At 30.0% G+C, this 18,051-nt stretch overlaps 3 protein-coding genes across 3 annotated transcripts; 1 reads left to right on the top strand and 2 right to left on the bottom strand.

The window, feature by feature from the left end:
* Window positions 1-966: 966 nt before the first annotated feature.
* Window positions 967-4,349, top strand: LOC148231106 (maltase A1-like). Its single transcript, XM_088195881.1, has 10 exons — window positions 967-1,120; window positions 1,197-1,376; window positions 1,437-1,600; window positions 1,683-1,808; window positions 2,060-2,515; window positions 2,590-2,697; window positions 2,759-3,007; window positions 3,073-3,170; window positions 3,984-4,124; window positions 4,196-4,349. Exons 1-10 carry the CDS (start codon window positions 967-969, stop codon window positions 4,290-4,292), a joined length of 1,773 nt encoding a protein of 590 aa, XP_088052007.1. The 3' UTR covers window positions 4,293-4,349.
* Window positions 4,346-5,232, bottom strand: PolE4 (DNA polymerase epsilon subunit 4). The gene is made up of 2 exons (XM_088194165.1): window positions 4,913-5,232; window positions 4,346-4,549 (listed from the first exon to the last, which is right to left on the bottom strand). The coding sequence occupies exons 1-2, from the start codon at window positions 5,138-5,140 to the stop codon at window positions 4,406-4,408; spliced, it is 372 nt and encodes a 123-aa protein (XP_088050291.1). The 5' UTR covers window positions 5,141-5,232; the 3' UTR covers window positions 4,346-4,405.
* Window positions 5,233-5,521: 289 nt separating this feature from the next.
* Window positions 5,522-17,215, bottom strand: LOC148231104 (rho-related protein racB-like). The gene is made up of 4 exons (XM_088196212.1): window positions 16,355-17,215; window positions 6,158-6,216; window positions 5,893-6,093; window positions 5,522-5,814 (listed from the first exon to the last, which is right to left on the bottom strand). The coding sequence occupies exons 1-4, from the start codon at window positions 16,989-16,991 to the stop codon at window positions 5,626-5,628; spliced, it is 1,086 nt and encodes a 361-aa protein (XP_088052338.1). The 5' UTR covers window positions 16,992-17,215; the 3' UTR covers window positions 5,522-5,625.
* Between the last annotated feature and the right edge of the window lie 836 nt (window positions 17,216-18,051).

Raw genomic sequence — 18,051 nt, 5'->3', positions numbered from 1 at the left:
AACTTGTTAAGTTTATTTCAAAACATCAGTAGTATCCTCTGCCACTGCTCTTTTAATTTCACCATGTATACCTTCTTTACATACACTTAAAAATGCATTCTAAAAGTTTATTTTTTAAGAATCCATTAAAAACAGTAGAATTAAGAAAATGATTTTTTAAATCATCATAATATTTCTCAGAATATTCTAACAATTCTCTAAAAACTCCGGGATTCATTGAATTTTCAGTTTCGTGTCCACATTATTTACCACAAAACACTACAATTTATAATTTTAGATGAAGTTTCATAAATCTTTTTCACTTTCTCGTTATGTTTGTTTATTTATTGAATATAACAATACCTTTTAAATTGAATGTAATTTATTTTTCAATGATAATAAATGTGTTGATATATTGATTTTTGAACTGATAAGACACCATTTTACATTTACTTTTATGTGTAATATTGTATAATCGAAAAATATCTAGAACAATACACAAGGAAATCTCATATGAAGTGTTAGCAACGTTTAAAAAGCAAAAAAAGTTCAAGTTTAAAAGGCGGCATAAAAAGAGCTACACAAAATATTTTGAAACTATTCCACAAACTTTCTCACGGTAATTGAATATTATATAATCAAATTTAAAACATACTTCAGTAACACTAACTAAAACGCTTGATTAAAAGATACTGCTTTAAGCTACTTTAATGATTACTCTTTTTCATATGAACTGTTAGCAACAACACAATGAATTCTTATGGCTAGTGATATCTAGCGACACAACTTTAAACTAAATTACAAAGAAGATTTTAATGACTGACAAGCAACATAAAAATATAATAAATGCATTACAGATTAAAAAATATAACCTTGTTAAAAGCACTTGATTCATTATCTCTATTGTGGTAGGAAAACACAAGATTTGTCATTGTTTAAAGTATTTATATAGAGATCCGAATAATATATTGCAACAGTTGGTGTAAAATGGCAGCTCGTGGAGCTCTGTTGGCTATTTTTACATTCACTAGCATTTTGCTAGTAAACTGTGATAAAGAATGGTGGCAAAAAGCTGTGATATATCAAATATACCCTCGATCATTCAAAGACAGTAACGGAGATGGAATCGGCGACTTGAATGGTAAAGCAAAGAAATTTAATTAGTTGTAATATATGATAATTATATCTTAAAAATTTCACACATATATTGTTTTCAGGAATAACTCAAAGCTTAGATCATTTTAAAGATGCAGGGATTGAAACAATATGGCTATCCCCGATTTATAAATCACCTATGTATGATTTTGGTTATGATATTGCAGACTTCAAAGCAATTCAGCCAGAATACGGCACCATGGAAGATTTTGATAATCTTGTCAAGACATCAAAATCTAAGGGTATTTATTTATTTCATATATTATGATGGAAATATATTTATTGCTATTTTTTCTATGAAGGGATAAATGTTGTACTCGACTTTGTTCCTAATCACAGTAGTAATGAAAGCGATTGGTTCAAATTGTCTGAGAATCGAACTAAAGGATATGAAGATTATTTTGTTTGGGCTGATGGTAAACCAGATCCACAAAATCCAGGGAAACTTTTACCACCATCTAATTGGGTATGTGTAATAATTAAGCATTTATCATTAAGTCTTAATTTATAATATAACTATGATCCTACTATTTTAATCTAATATATAGCTAGGTGTATTCCGTAAAAGTGCTTGGGAGTATAATACAGTCAGAAAACAATTTTACCTTCATCAATTTGTTATTGGTCAACCAGATTTAAACTATAGAAATCCATTGGTCGTTGAAGAAATGAAGGTATTTATTTATTAATTGTTTATATGTATATACCAGTGGTCTCCAAAATATTATATTAAATCGCATACCCCTGACAATAGGTATACATACATTTGTAAAACATTCTAATGTATTTAAAAAATTTTCTATCAACTTTTCCATGCTTATCCGAATGCATCCGCAGCTGTCAATTACCCATGTATCCCACTTTGAAGACCACTCATATATACAACTTATATTTTTTTTAATAATTATTACGGCAATATTTGCAGAGTGTAATACGTTTTTGGCTTGACAAAGGAGTTATGGGTATCCGAGTTGATGCTATTCCACATTTGTTTGAAGTCGATCCTAAAAATTTTGGAGGTGTTTATCCCGACGAACCACGTTCGAGCAACTTAGCAGCAAACGATCAAGACTACGACTATTTAAATCACATATATTCTAAAAATCAACCCGAAACTTATGACATGGTAAATCAATGGAGAGATGTTCTGGATGAATATAAGAAAAAAGACGGAATCCCTCGTGTAATGCTAACAGAAGCTTACGAAGATATCAAACTCACAATGAGATATTATGGAAATGCAACACATAATGGTTCAAGTTTACCATTCAATTTCCAATTGATCAGTAACATTAATAACGCCTCAGATGCGAGGGATATAAAATATTACATTGATTCATGGTTGACTTACATGCCCGTTGGTAGGACAGCTAATTGGGTGGTAAGTTCTTAATACAATGTTAATTTTCTTCAAAAATATTACAAATTATTTAATATTTTTGCATGTCCATATAGAATGGAAATCATGATAATAAGAGAATGGCGAGTCGATATGGAATTGATAGGGCTGATATTATGAATATGGTTGCCATTCTACTGCCAGGCACAGCTTTAACTTATCAGGTACTTATTAGTTTATTATATAGATGTATTTATAATAATTATAATCATAATATTACTATAGGGTGAAGAATTGGCTATGACAGATGGTGAAATTAGTTGGGAAGACACACAGGATCCAGCAGCTTGTAACACCGATGATCCAATAAATTATGTGAAGGCTTCTAGAGATCCGGCTAGAACTCCATTCCAATGGGACGATTCTAAAAACGCTGGTTTTACAACAGGAAATAAAACATGGTTACCTGTTGCCAGTAATTACAAAGAAGTTAATCTGAAAGCTCAGAAAGCAGCTTCTAAGAGCCATTATAAGGTTTGATTATAGAATATAAAAGTAAGGCAAACTATTATATAATTAACATATTATATCATTATTAGTTCTATAAAGATCTCGTAGCAATTAAAAAGACAAAAGCTGTGATAGAAGGCGATACTATAATTAAAGTACTGTCTAATAATGTATTGGCAATTTTGAGGTAAGCATACAAATATCAACCATTAGCACTAGAAATTATTTATGTTTTGAAAATTCGGGAATTGACTTCTGACGGCTGAGGTGGAATTGGCAAATGGAATGGCAAAATATGGCGATTGAAGTGGAAAGGCTGCTTGCTTGATTTTCTCCGGTTCTAGGTTTGTGGCAATTTGGTTAGCTCCACTGAACGTGAGCTTAATGTAATTCAAATTTAGACTACTCTGAGGCGGCATTTTGGATTATACATACATATACCATAGGAGAATGGAAAGAGACGAAAAATTCTCTCGCCTTTACTCTTTCCCAATTCACCGCTCAAGTGGAACGTGGCGCAGCTCTCAAGATCGGTCAATGAGAAAATTATTCTCTCCTCAACCGACCGAGTTGTAGAACTTTATAGTCGTCTAGGTTGAAAGTTAAATGTAGTTTGTAGATTAAGAATTGAAGAAAAAGTGATTTTTTGTATATGTGGACTTTCATCCATATTATTATACAATATCATCCTTTTTCTTACAGTTCTGATTCCTAAGTAAGTGTAAGATTTACATTCCGAATTTTATAGTATTCTTATGATCTAAAATTGTTTAGTAAAAAATCCATGACTTATTAAAAATCGGATTTCATTTCATTTTTTAGCGTAAGAATTACGGTTTAAATTAGTTTTACTTAATATCCAGTAAGACTATCCTTCTTTGTCACACATGATTTAGCAGGTGTGCTTTGTCAGACTAATTATTGTAAAAAGGCAGATAAGCAAGTGAAATCAGCTAATGTAATTATATATAATTTCAATATTAATTTGATTATATTTTAGATATTTACCCCAAGAATCAAATGTTGTCGCTATATTTAATCTTGGAAGTCAAGCTGAAACTGTAAATTTAGATGCATTCAGAGTTCTACCGAGTACAATGAATGTATTTACAGCAAGCATGAATGCAAAATTACAAAAAGGGTATATTTTTTTGCAATCTATAATTATTTTTAGAATAATTCGTATTAATTATTAATAATATATATTTCCAGCGATTCAATACAAACTTCCAAATTGACACTATCGCCTAAAGACGCTATTGTACTTACTACACCAAAGAGGAAATTTCATCCACGTATAATATTCTAAATTTGTGTATTTATTATTTCACTAAATAGCACTTAAAATAATTTAATAAAATATTGCAAGCATCAAATATATGTATTTATAATTAAAATTACAAAAATAATATTACAATTACATTAAAAATCCATAGCTCCTTCCAAAAAACAGAGACAATCAACAGTATCTATTACGTTATCAAAATCTTTTTTGGTGACGGTTTTTCTTTTACCTTTTGCGGTATATGAATAAGCTTCTTTAACGATTGAATCTATAAACAGTTCCTAAAAATAAAAATATTATTAGTACAGAGTAGTTTATAATACATAATACAGAGAAGTTTATAATACATAATACATAATACAGAGGATAAAAAAAGGACAAATTTCTGCGAGAGCTAAAATAATGCCATTTCAAAAATTTTAATGCGAAATTTATCTCGCCATTTTTGGGAAGGACAAAAGAGAAAAATTGCTACTGGAGTTAAAAAAAATTTTAAATTTTAATCAAAAGCCATTTCTGAAAAATTGCTACGGAAGCACAAAAAATTTTTTTTTATAATTTTTAGTTCAAGGAGGTCAACGGACAAAAGGAGGATAACATTTTTGAGGACATCTGGTTATAAATACAAGTTGAAGGTAACTCACCGTAGCTTTGGTGACTGCGAAAACTGCTTCATTGCTAACCAAAGCAACATCAGGATCCATTTTCATCATATTTTTTATCTTGTTCAGTGGCAATTGTGTATATTTGACTTGTTTTGGCGCTTCTTGGTTATTTTCAGTTAAATTCTCAGTTATATTCTCTGTTTCCGGTTGGTCTTCTGAAGTAACTACATCTTGGATATTTTCTAATGAAATGTTTCCGTCTTCCATTGTTTTAAATAAGAAAAAAGATGAATACGCGAATTTGACAGATGACAGCTAATCGGCGTTCGCGCTGTTTGCGTTTATTTTTAATTCATCGGGTCTTAACACAATATTTTTTAGCCATACAAAATAAAATAAAATGCTTTTAAATAAATATGAATAATAATAAACTGCATTAATAAATATTAAAAAAAATTCAATTACTTACAATTTATATTTTTGTAAAATCCCCCTTTTATTTTTTATTTTTAAAAATAAATAACAACAATATTTAATAAATTTATATTTCAATCATGTAATTTATTTATACACAAATGATAAATAAAAATTCCATTTTATATATTTTATTGGTTCGTTTTACAAGTAAGATAATAAAAGAGGAGTAGGTATTAGGCATTCGATATAAAATCGAAATTGTAATTTTTATTTTAAAACGTACATATAATATACAAAAAAATAAATTATTTACACACAACTCTCGAAAACACATGTCACGATATGCATAACAGTTTTTTCCACATTGGCCTCTTCTTTTCATACGGCAAAGCCGCTAATATCGCCGCATCGAATGCGTCTTTCAGTTTGTATCTCGTTTTTGAAGACGTCTCTATATAAGGTGCATTTATTGTCGACGCTAAAGTTCTAGCCTCAGATTCAGACACTGGATGTTCACCTTGAAGCTAAAAATGAAAAAAAATTAAAATATATTCAACAGGGTGAATATTATATAAAGTAATAAGTATATAAAAATAAATTACTTTTAAATCGTTAATTATTCCATAATGATCCTTTAAATCACACTGCGTTCCAACTAATACATAAGGAGCTTTAACTTTAGACACTCCTGGCAACCATCGATTTTGTATAGAACGAAAGCTCTCCGGTTTGACGATTGAAAAACATAATATTATCACGTCCGATTCTGGGTAGCATAATTCATTTACGCCTTCTAAGTAGTCCTAAAATATAAAATGAATTACTTCAAATACTATTTATTAAAATAATTATTTAAAAGAATCATACTTGGCCTGAAGTATCGCATATTTGTACGCTTATTGGCTTTTCATCTACTTCCACCTCAACTGAAACAAATAAACAGACATAAGTTAAGATGTATTAATGCATAACTAAGTACAATATAAGTAGTACACAATTAAATTAGAATTATTACCAGTAACCAGTTTTGTGTATTAATTATAGCCCTAGGGTAAATAATGCGATTAGCTAAATAACGACTGTAAACAGGAAAGCTTTGCTATTACTATTTTATTACATATTTATATCTGACAACTTAGCATAATGCTTGATTTAAAACCATTTAAGAATCTTAAAACGAATTAAAATCAAGATTATTTTTTTCGTGTTCAAAAGATGATACATTCTGATATAGGTCATTGGATACTAAAGATAAACAGATGTGTCGAAAATATTATTTATTTATATTCAATAACCACTATTTTATTGCTGTTCCCTCCAATAGTTACGCATTGGTGTGTCATATTTTACAATATTTTTAATTTTCTGCATAAGCTGTTATCTATTTCGCGTAATAGGAATTAAGAGAAATTCAACACAACATATATCTACTTATAAAAATAATTAAAAGTGTAATTTTGTACTAAATAGCAAGCAATTAAAATAATTATATAGGTACAGCTGTTACGTTTATCAAATAGATAACGCTATATTCACACAGTGACAAAGTAAAGATTATAAAAATAATATTTAAAATGCATTATATAAAAGAGTGTAATTAACCTATATTGTCCTTATTCAATTACATAATCCTTCCACAAAAAATAAGATAAACGTAGGATCTAACATAGCCGCATTGTTCTATCAAAATTTCTAAGCGTTGTTGACAAAACTTTTTTTTAAATAAAATTATAATTTTTTAATAATTAAAAATGCTCTCCGTCAATTTTTAAATCAATATTATCAATTAATAATTACTAATCGACTTTCCTGCTTAATGTTAGATAATAAATTATGATACTTATTATATTAATTATTGTTTAAGACATTGTGATGAAAAATAAATAATGAATTAATCTATGACACTACTATTAAGTATTAAACTTAAAAACAAAATGTACTTTTTCATATAAAGCGGTTAAAACTCATATAACGGTTCTTGAAACGGTAACGGTTATGATTAATAAAACATGAGTGAATACCTTTAAAATCGTGAAAAAACTATTTAACGGTGGTCGTACAAATGTATATTTTTTACTTTTAATTTCATTGACTTTATATTCCAAAATAATATTTAAATACTATAAACCAATTATATTAGTAAATAGTCAGATTAATAGGCAGTGAAATACAAAAACGATTAAATATATGAGAAGTTCAATATTTTTTATTATTAAAATCCTAAAATATACGTATAGCATATTTGTATATGGTGTTCCGTATAATTTGCATTCTTCGCTGCTCGCAAATGTAGTAAAATGGCCATTATGAAAGAAACTTTCCAATTGTTCTCGTATGTCCCTATTGCGACGATAAAGAGAGGAGAACGCGTCACTATTGAACTAACTCGACTTTGAGAAATTTCTGCAAATATCAATAATAAATATGGTAACATATAAATATTATAATAACGCAAAATAAAATTAAAATATGTCATTATACATTATAATTATGTGTAAAGAATGGTTGAATGTTTTTGTGCTAAAAAAGGGGTAAAAAGACCATTATGCTTATTCAATACATAGAAGTTTTTGCCATAAAATATAATTATTCATGCCATATTTGAACATGAAACTATATATGTAAGAGTTTCTTTAAAACTCAATGGCATTAGTTATTAAATGAATTTATAAAATACTTTATATTGCGAGATAATTAATTATAAATAAGGCCAAACTACTATTTATTTTTTATTTTTTCTACACAATTTTTCAATATTTTCTTTAAAAAGTACATATTTTTATAAGTTTACAGTTTTTTAACAATTAGAACCAATAAGACTATCGGCGAGCAATGTTATTATAATATTGCTCAAATCAATAGAGTTGACATTACTTGTTCACGGGCTGAAACAAAGCGTTGAAGTGGATTAACTTAATGTTACTGCACAGTAGCATGCGTCAGTATTTTAAAGTATTGGGTGACTAGATAAATGAAAATAAGGTAGTTATTGACCAAAAACACCGGTGGGTGTTAAATGTTATCATATTTACTGGTAATAAGGGAATATTATTATTCAACTTCGTTTAGATACATTGCCACACCAAGAATTTCTTATCGTTCTAATCTCGACTCATTCACTTTTATTCTGTTAATTAATGATTTATTTAATATTACAAATTCTAACTTTTGCCGATGACTGTAAACATTTTCAATTTGATGCTAATAAATACTGACTAGAAAAAATGATTGTGGCCATATGTCAAAATAATTCTTACCATTTAATATAAATTCTGACCAGTCCAATTTAAATTCTAAACATTTAATATAAATTCCAACTAATAAATGTAAATTCTGACCATCTAATATTTATTCTGACTGTTCATATTCCTTTTAATATAAATTTTGACCACAATCGTATTAAAAAACAAATTTACATATAAAAAATACTAAAAAAATAACACCAATTGATTTTGATTGTGAAATGGATAACAACGTACTTCATCGCACAGAAGTAGTAACCAATTTGGGCGTTCTATTTCAATCGAACTACCAATTCCATCAAAATATAAAAGTAACATTTATTTATTTAAATTTTAAAACTTCCGTTGTAATCTGGCAGGCGTAAGCCCAATGCATGCAATGCAATGCAGTTCATATTGCACAGTTGTTAAAAATAAATAAATAAGTATTTATTTGTAATAAAACAAGGTCGCAAAATGTATGGTTTGCGGTCAAAATTTTTGGCCCTAAGCGACCTATTTTGTAAGCATTGCTGGTAAAAGTATTTCATTGCGAAACGATTTTGTACGTGCGCTATTCGTCACACTCGACCGCAAGCCTATTAAAAAGTGAAATATTTGTGTGAAAACGAAGGGAAAAAATATTTAAAAACAAAATTAAAAATATTTTCATTACGACCATGAACGTTACGCCGAGCTTTTGTCGGCCGAGAGAAACAATTGGAAAGTCACGCTACAGCGGCACAATGATGATGGTCTAAAGAGCGAACGGGATGACCATATTCAATCGGAGGAGCATCTTCCACGCTCCAATAAGCCGAATCGACATCTCCGTCGATTATTATAATGTACTATTATTATTATCAGGACCGTCAAAAGATTTGTTAAGCCCTGGGTAATGATGAATAACTATAAAATTCCCCCCCCCCTCTCCACCCCTACAATAAATATTATCAGCTCCCCTTTTCCATTATTATTAGAGCGTTTAATTAACTTTCCAGATACTTTTAATTTAAGTAAATACTGTTTTTAAATACAAAATAATGTGCATTTTCAATATAAACTTTAGAACATTTTTGCCAAATTGAGCTATAACGCATTTTTGTACTAGACCAAATTTAATGAACATTACTCGGAAACAGCTAGAAAAGGTAGAACTAACAAGTTAAGAATATGATTACTGCACTTTTCTATGAGAAAGGTAACTTTAGTTCGCTCAAACATTTAAATATCTTTAAAGTCGCTGACAAATACTTGTAAGACATGGGTTCAAATCCCTTATGAACGTAAGTATTTTTCAATTTCTATATCGAGCAATCGAAATAAATGATTATTATATCATTTTAATTGAAATTGATTATCACCGATTAGGTTTTCCTAGCTTTTCCTATGCTCACAGATACATATTGTTATTAATATTTACAAATAAAATCGAGCTAGGTCGTGCATAATGACATCTATTGATTGTAAATTATAATACTAGTTTAAAGATAATTGAACAGATGTTACTAATTTACAAACTGAATTTAACCTAGTGTCTTATTACTTGCTCAATAGATGTTGATTGTGTTTAGTCTGGTGTAACGGAGTATTTATACATAAAGTATTTATGTATATTATCGTAATTTGGAGTATGGATTAGTTATTTGTTACAATTATAATTCGATAGATCAACTAAGACGAACTATTTCTAATCTCACTGATGGAATATAAAAAAATCTAGTTAAATCGTGCAAAAATTATCTCATAGAAAATTTAGCCGCGTAGCACGAAAATGTGTGATTTTTTTAAATTTGAGGAAATTAATTAGTCGCGAGGATTGGTAAAAAATGTTATACATTGCAGAAGAAAATATTAATCTGTATTAGGCCGCGCAGCAAAATTTTACCTAAAATCAACATTTAATTGGTATTGTACGATCGCTGCAATACACATTATTATTAATTTGTTTTTTAATGTACTTCGTTTTTCAGGGCAAACATTATAAGTCTTTCTGGCTTTAACAGTTCAAAAAGTATTTATTACTTACTACACATTATCCTGCTCTCACCACTCTTAATAAGTACAATTTATAATTAATTTCAAATTCGTTAAATTTCTAAATAATACTGATCAAGATAGATAAACGGTTATATATTTTATAATATTTTTCCACATTCAATTTTACATGAATATCGCCATAATGCAGTCCGGTTTAGAAAAGTATACCGTAATGGAACACCCGAGCGTGTAATTAGAAACTTTTACGTGTACAGCCGCGTAAAAAATTTTCAGAAATTTCAGTCTGAATTTCACGTAGAATTTTATTTCATCCGATTCGCAGAGCACATACTCTTTTCGCCGGTCCTTGGACTTAATTTTAAAATCGCTCTCGCAAGGCTTCTCGAGTTATGCGTTATTGAGGTCGTAAAATTACGATATGTATTATAATATATTTATTTTACATTATAAAATAATAATATATATAACAGGCATACAATAGAATAGCGTAATAAAACAGAGCGAATAAATCTGAAGCGTCTCAGATTTCAGTGCGTTATGCGTGGGGAAATTTTCGTCACAATTCAGTGAACTTTACGCAACCATTCCAACATGCAAATATAGTTTAGCACCAACTGAATAAATTGATTACCAACTGATATTGATTTATGTATTGTTGTAAATAAACTGTAACATAACAAGCGTAAACTTAATGCGTTCATTTGAATGCGCAACACCGCAATGCATGAGCTTGTTCCAGGCCAAAAAACTAGAGTATTCCCGATTTAAAAAAATATTTTTTATTATCATCTTTGTGGGATTAAACGGTTTTTGAGGACACGATAACTAACGTAATTTTTTTGTCATATCAACATAACTCTTATTCTTATATTTTTTGGTATAGTAAATTTTAATAATTAAACGGCAATAAATGATAAACTCAGTACTATACTTTTTATCATCTAAATAAATTGTTTTAACAACAATAAAAACACGGAATAGCGTAGTCCGTAACGTCTCAGACTAGTAACTCTGAGGTTACGGGTTCGAGTTGAGACCAAACAAATTGGCTCTAAAACACTTTGTATGCTGATCATCTATCAACATAAAACTGACCTTGATGTTAAAATACAGATCATATAATATTAATAGTAGCTATTCTTTATAAATACTGACCAATTAACTGAAATAAATACTGAATAAAAAATAGCTTCTGTCAAAATAATTCTTAACATTTAATGTAAATTATGACGTCCAGTTTAAATTTTAACCGTTTAATATAAATTCTGACCATCTAATAGTTATTCTGGCCACTTATATTCTGACTGATGTATTCTGACCTTTTAATATAAATTCTGATCCAAAAAAATCGAGCCTAATAATAATCTTTGAGGGCAAAAAATATTTTTTAAATGAATATAATTTGTTTAGTTTTAAATACTTAAAAAAATTGACGATATCTAAAAAACGAGACATAAAAATCAATATGTAATTGAAATATGTTAATAAAAAGATGTTCCTAAATAATATATGTATATAGGAAAGGGGAGTATTTAAAATAAAATTCTACCGTAACCCTTTGTTAAGCTAAAGCGAGAATATAATGTATACAATCATTATCGTACATCAAAACACTTTTCGAAAGCTAGTTTCGTAATCAATGAACGTTCGCCTCATTATCTCCACAAACATTGAATAGTAATGGCCGTCCGACGATGGCTAATGACCGAACTGGATACGCACTTTATAAACGACTCATTATTTTTAAGATTACCAGTTTTCCAAAGGTCTACGCACAAAACCATAAATCGCGTTTTATCTACACACGCGTTCTAGTTCAACCTTCGATTTTCATTGAAAAAAATATATAGTATATCTAATGTAGATCCAATTTGCAAACTAGAGACGTAATAAGACGTTGTGTGTTTTTAAAGGCCTCGGTACGCTAGATACATTTTAATTAGCTAAAAATAGATTTATCGCCATTAGTGCAGTTACAATATATAAAAAAACTTTATATCAGTAGGTTATGTATAAAATTAGCAATTTAATATGAATTATATCAATATTGTATCTAAACGGTTTCAATTCGAAGAAACCAACAATGGCGCTTTGTTTTATCAGTTACATATACCATATAACATCAAATTTACCAGGACTTACTGCGTGACTCAATATATTTTTTATCAGTCAAAGCAGTGGAACTGCAATAATGCATTATCAAATAGACGATTTTTTTAGTTCATACAACTATATGTTATCAGTGGCGAATTTTTCTTATCATGATTAATTTATCGAAATCGTTTCATTCGATACAGTAATGTAATAAGTACTTTACAATCGTCACTATTACTTCACATATGAATTTTGCAAATTTTCTCATCACGTTGGTTAGATAAGCAATAATGTGAATTAATATGTAAAACATTTGCTGAAAACATTACAAAAATTATTCACTTCCTTTTTTTCCTAAATATCTTTCTCAAATAATTGATAATAATTTGATAAAATGTTTTTTTTTATTGCGAGAAAAATTTTACTAAAGTAACTTAAAAAGCTCTTTTTTAATTTACAGTAATTAAAACAATATAATATTAAAACGTCACTAATTATAACAATAAAAAATAATGACTACGCAGAATTTTGTTTTGAAAGAAATGTATGAGTTTTTACTGTATTGAACAGTTCCTCTTAATTTTATTAAATAAGTGGTGGAACGCCCGGGATAAGTAAGTTAGAACCCCCCCTCCCCTTTTCCTCTTTTTCAAGTTTTACTATTTTGGCAAAATCAAACAATGACGATTATTCGAATATACCTAAACAAATTCGTACTATGTTTATATAATGTACATAATTCACTATTTTAGGTCACATACGATCGCTTTTTGAGAAAGTTTTTTACTTATTTTTTATTACGCAGTGCCTTCTGCTTGGGTGGTTTCTTTGTATTTTTTCAAAATTTGCATTTTGATTAATCGAAAATATATGTTTAAATTTATATATATTTTTTAACTTCGTCTTATATTACAATTATCCGTGAATTTTTTACATATGGTGCAAATAAACAACTTAGAAGACTTGGTCATTATATGTAGGTTTACATTAAATGTAAGCCTAATTATATGTATTGACATGATTATCACGTGTTATTTTGTATATTATATAATTAAAATATAAAAGAATTAATTATGAATAACATAGTTTATTATAAAAAAATAGATTTATATTAATATATTTTAATTTAAGTTTGTTATGAATATTTATATTCCTTTTTTTCATAGTCAATTAATGAGAATTAATAATTTATTTTTAGATTATTCAGTTCCAGTCAGTTCACCTCCCCCCTTTAGACAGAAGATGCGTTCCCTTTTTTGATAACACGTGTCTATTTGTGGAGGAGGGATATTAGACTTCACACAAATAGATTGTTATTAAAAGTTTGCTAGTATAAATGAAAAAGTATTTTTTTAATATGTACAGCTCTAAATATATTTATAGAGTTATATGACTAAATTTATTTGTAAAACGCTGGTTTCGTGGAATTCTTAATTTAAAAAAAAATATTTTAGGGTCTCCTTGTACTAGTTTTGAATAAAATGAAAATCTAATTCATTCAAAACGTTCAATCATATTAGTACAATATATAGTTTTAAACTGTGGCAACCCTGGTTAATTTCATTGAAATTTATCAGTTATCTCAAAGAACAACAAGCCGATCGAAACGCATACGTCATAGAACGTAGAGCAAATGTTTGCACACGTTTCGCTTCGAATAATTGCATTTATGGTTTAATTAATGAACCTCGGAACGGAAGTAATGCGCGTCGGCGTTTCGGAGGGAATTCAAATTAACTTCGAATTAACATTGAAAAATGGACGCCGACGAAGCGTCCTCGAGTACTGAGAAGACCTAAAATAGAGTCGCCATTAACGAAAATAGACGGATCCTTATAAGACACGCGGAACGAGGCGTGAAATGGGCGAAAAATACAACTGAAAAAAACAATGAGCTCAATCAGGCATGGCGGAGTTCCGCCGCGTTACGACCAAAATCGTGAAAAGTTTCAAAGTTGCCTATTTTTGCCACTGACACAGCGATGGTGCTGTCGGCGATAATTAAATTTAGTGAATCACGGAGACAAAAAATTGCATGAAAAGTACAACAGTCGCTGGAAATGATTCACAAACGAGTATATTATTAAGACGATGACTGTTTATCGCTCAAGGCGAAATATAATATCTACTAACGTAATTGTAGAATAAGTTTGAATTTTGCGTATTTTTAAAATCCTATTTAAATTGTTGCCAGTGAACAAAAATGTATATTTATTTATATGCATGTATATTCCCCTTCGAGCTAATTATACATTTGGGTTATTTCATTCGTATGAATTAACATGAAAAAAACTGAAAGTAATAAATTTCGTATGTAAATCATTAATTAAATTATGAATGCAGCGTCTGAAGTTAAATTAATGTGAAAAATATACAGTGAGAGTCTCGGTACAATATAATTCTAGTTTCTATTAAATAAATAATTATACAAACATGTGATTTTCTATATCATGAAAAAAATTCAGAAAAATTTGCAATCAAGCTGTTATTTTTATTTTAATATAATTTATTTTGCAACGCTATTAAGTTGTGTAAAATTACAAAAATTGTAGTGACCTTGCGCTGTGGCACGTTGTGGTTAGAATTAGAAGGTCAGGCATATATCTTTACCTTCATAAAATGAAGTTCCTTATAAAATCAAATAATTTTGTTGCTTATCAACATTATTTAATGCTCTTGCTTCAACTTTTATACCATGTTTAATTTAAAAACATGTGTCCACTATATCGCACAAATACTAAAGCAATGTAATCAAGTTTATAGTTATAGTTTTTGGTAATAATTTAAAGCAAATATGTATCGTGATTTTAAGAAACTTGTTTTTGTGTAGTATAAATTCAAATTGATATGTAGTTATGTAGATATGTAGTTATGTCAATTTAAATACACTGAAAAAATGTTCTTGTCAACAGATTGTTTTGCCATGTGGCTCTGTACATCGAAAACAACTAAGAAAACACATGGAAATGTTAGGAATTATAAAAAAATATTTACAAGAAACTTATTCTACCGAATAATTAATTATGATATTTGAGGTTATTTTATGAATACCCTTCATATACATATTGTTAGATATTTCTATTTGAATATGATATTCTAAATCCTAACTATGATATAACTATGTGAGGTACCCCAAAACAGTGAAAGATCGACCACCGTACATGTACGGCGATACCGCTCAAAGTGTTAACGACACAATAAGGCATTCCACATGATAGTTGAACAAAAATTTAGTCTCCATATACTTGCGAGGCGAAATCACATCAAAATTATGGTGACAGTTTTATGGTCTGCGTTTGATATAATAAACTACGTTTTTTATTATTGTGAAACCTTTACAATGTAGAACAATGCATGACCACACATCGAATGAATGAAAATGTGTCGATTAAAATGGTGCTTATTTCGATTAATAAAATTAATGATTAGCTGAGAAAATATTTAAATTTGAAGATTATATAATAATTTATACCCGTGAGCTGCTAATCTAGTTAAATTCAATTTTAGAAGATTCAAATGTAATATGTTGCTTCTTTAAAAAATAGTATTTCTTAAACTTTAAATAACAGTCGCATGCTAGAGTATTGTGACGGGCATATCACATTTTTTCATTACATACGATAAAACAGGTTTCGTTTGATAGTACCCTCCCTGTTTCCATTGCCACTCTTATTTTATAGTTAGTAACACAGTGTCCCCCAAAGTTAGTTCAGTTTTAGGCTTTGTCTTATTATTGGATACATCTCACCGTTATATTTATCGAAAGTGGTCGGCTTGTAGTCGTACTGGAACAAATTTTGAGCGTATGACGTAATCAAGGAAGTCTTCCCTACGGCTCCGTCGCCCACCAGTACGCATTTTATGTTCTTCCTGTCTCTCGTCGATTTGTCCTTTGTTCTCCTCCTGCCGCCCTTGACGCAAAACACGTCCCTATTCGCTTTGGGCGGCTGCTTAACGTTAACTTTCTTATCACAGCATAAACTATTTAATTCGCTAGTATTATTGTCTATCACAGATTTGTTGTCGTCGTAAGCGTCTTCGCCGGCGAAGCGACTCCTGATGGGGAACTGGCTGGGACTGTGCACCCCGAAGACGAAGGGACCTTCGTTGGGCGGTTCTCTCTTGTCGTAGGACATCTGCTGGTCGACGTTTGAGTATTTGAAGTAGACTGGCGTAGCTGAGTCGTCGAAGCGGTAATTGTCGCCATTCTGGTAGACGATCTTCGCGGCGTTTATGGGCCGCACGCAATCCGGCTGGCGGCTAGCACCTGCCTGTCTCTCGCTAAAGCTGTTCTGGCCCTTCTTGGGCTTGTTTTGTCTCTGGGCTGCAGCTTCCACGGTCCATCTGCCGCTGGCCAGTAGAGGTCGATCCGCTCTGCCGTTCATTGTCTTGACCGAGAATCACCTCGCCCATCGTCTATCATCGGCAGAACGGTGCAGATGTGATGTCTGGAATTTCCATTATTCCGGCGGAAAATCTCGTTTGGATCGGGTTCGACGAAGGCGCAGACAACACGGCGGCCGCGAGCACACTGCCGAGAGAACTACCTGTTGATTTTATCTACCTGGCCAGGTACAATACCTGCATAGCGCAGAGCCGGACTGGCACTGGCGAGCTCAACAGTCGGAGAGAGATATGGCCTTATCGCCGTGGCGATAATTTTATTTAGACTTTTGATATACATGTGTACTATTAATTAATTATTAATATATCTCTTATTATTATACATCTCTATAATAGCAGTATTGCATCATCCAACTTTGAAGAAATAAATAAATTATAATGCGGTACGCAATCTTTCTACAATCACTGATTTTAAATATCAAATAATTAAATTTTAATCAAAGAAAAATAAATACTTATTTGGGCGAATAACGATATTTTTTTGTTTATTTCTCAAAATATTGTTATTAATTTTAGCAAACTTAATAAGCATTGTTTAAAACCGCTTAATGACTGACTTTTTTCGCAAAAAAACTTTTCAAAATCCCTAACTTTTTCGAATAATAATAGCTGTAAGAAGTGAAAAATAGGACTATTTTTTTTATTTATTTATTTAAATTAAGACCATCGTGATCTGACTGGTTAGCACGATAAAAACTTAAAATACATTAAAATTTAAAAAATACGCACAAATATCTACATACATATATACATACGTATACGTATATTCAAATACATGTGTGTATGTGTGAGTGTGTGTATACACACATACATATACACAAATAACTAAAAACATGATAAAAGGATAAAAACAAATCACTTCAACAGGTATGTATTGTCCCTTACGTATGTGCACGAGAAAATGTCAATATGTCGATTTTTGGCGAGTACATATTATACTCTTTCGTGGGGATTAACTCTTTGAGTGGTATCACCGTACATGTACGGCGATCGATCTTTCACTGAGGTACTCCAGATAGTGATATATTTACATATAAGAAA

This window comes from Plectrocnemia conspersa, unplaced genomic scaffold, assembly GCF_051122295.1.
Source record: "Plectrocnemia conspersa isolate PC_06_02 unplaced genomic scaffold, ASM5112229v1 ptg000010l, whole genome shotgun sequence".
NCBI classification, from domain to species: domain Eukaryota; kingdom Metazoa; phylum Arthropoda; class Insecta; order Trichoptera; family Polycentropodidae; genus Plectrocnemia; species Plectrocnemia conspersa.
Note: the sequence above shows the minus strand (reverse complement) of the source record. Positions and strands in the feature narration are given on the sequence as shown.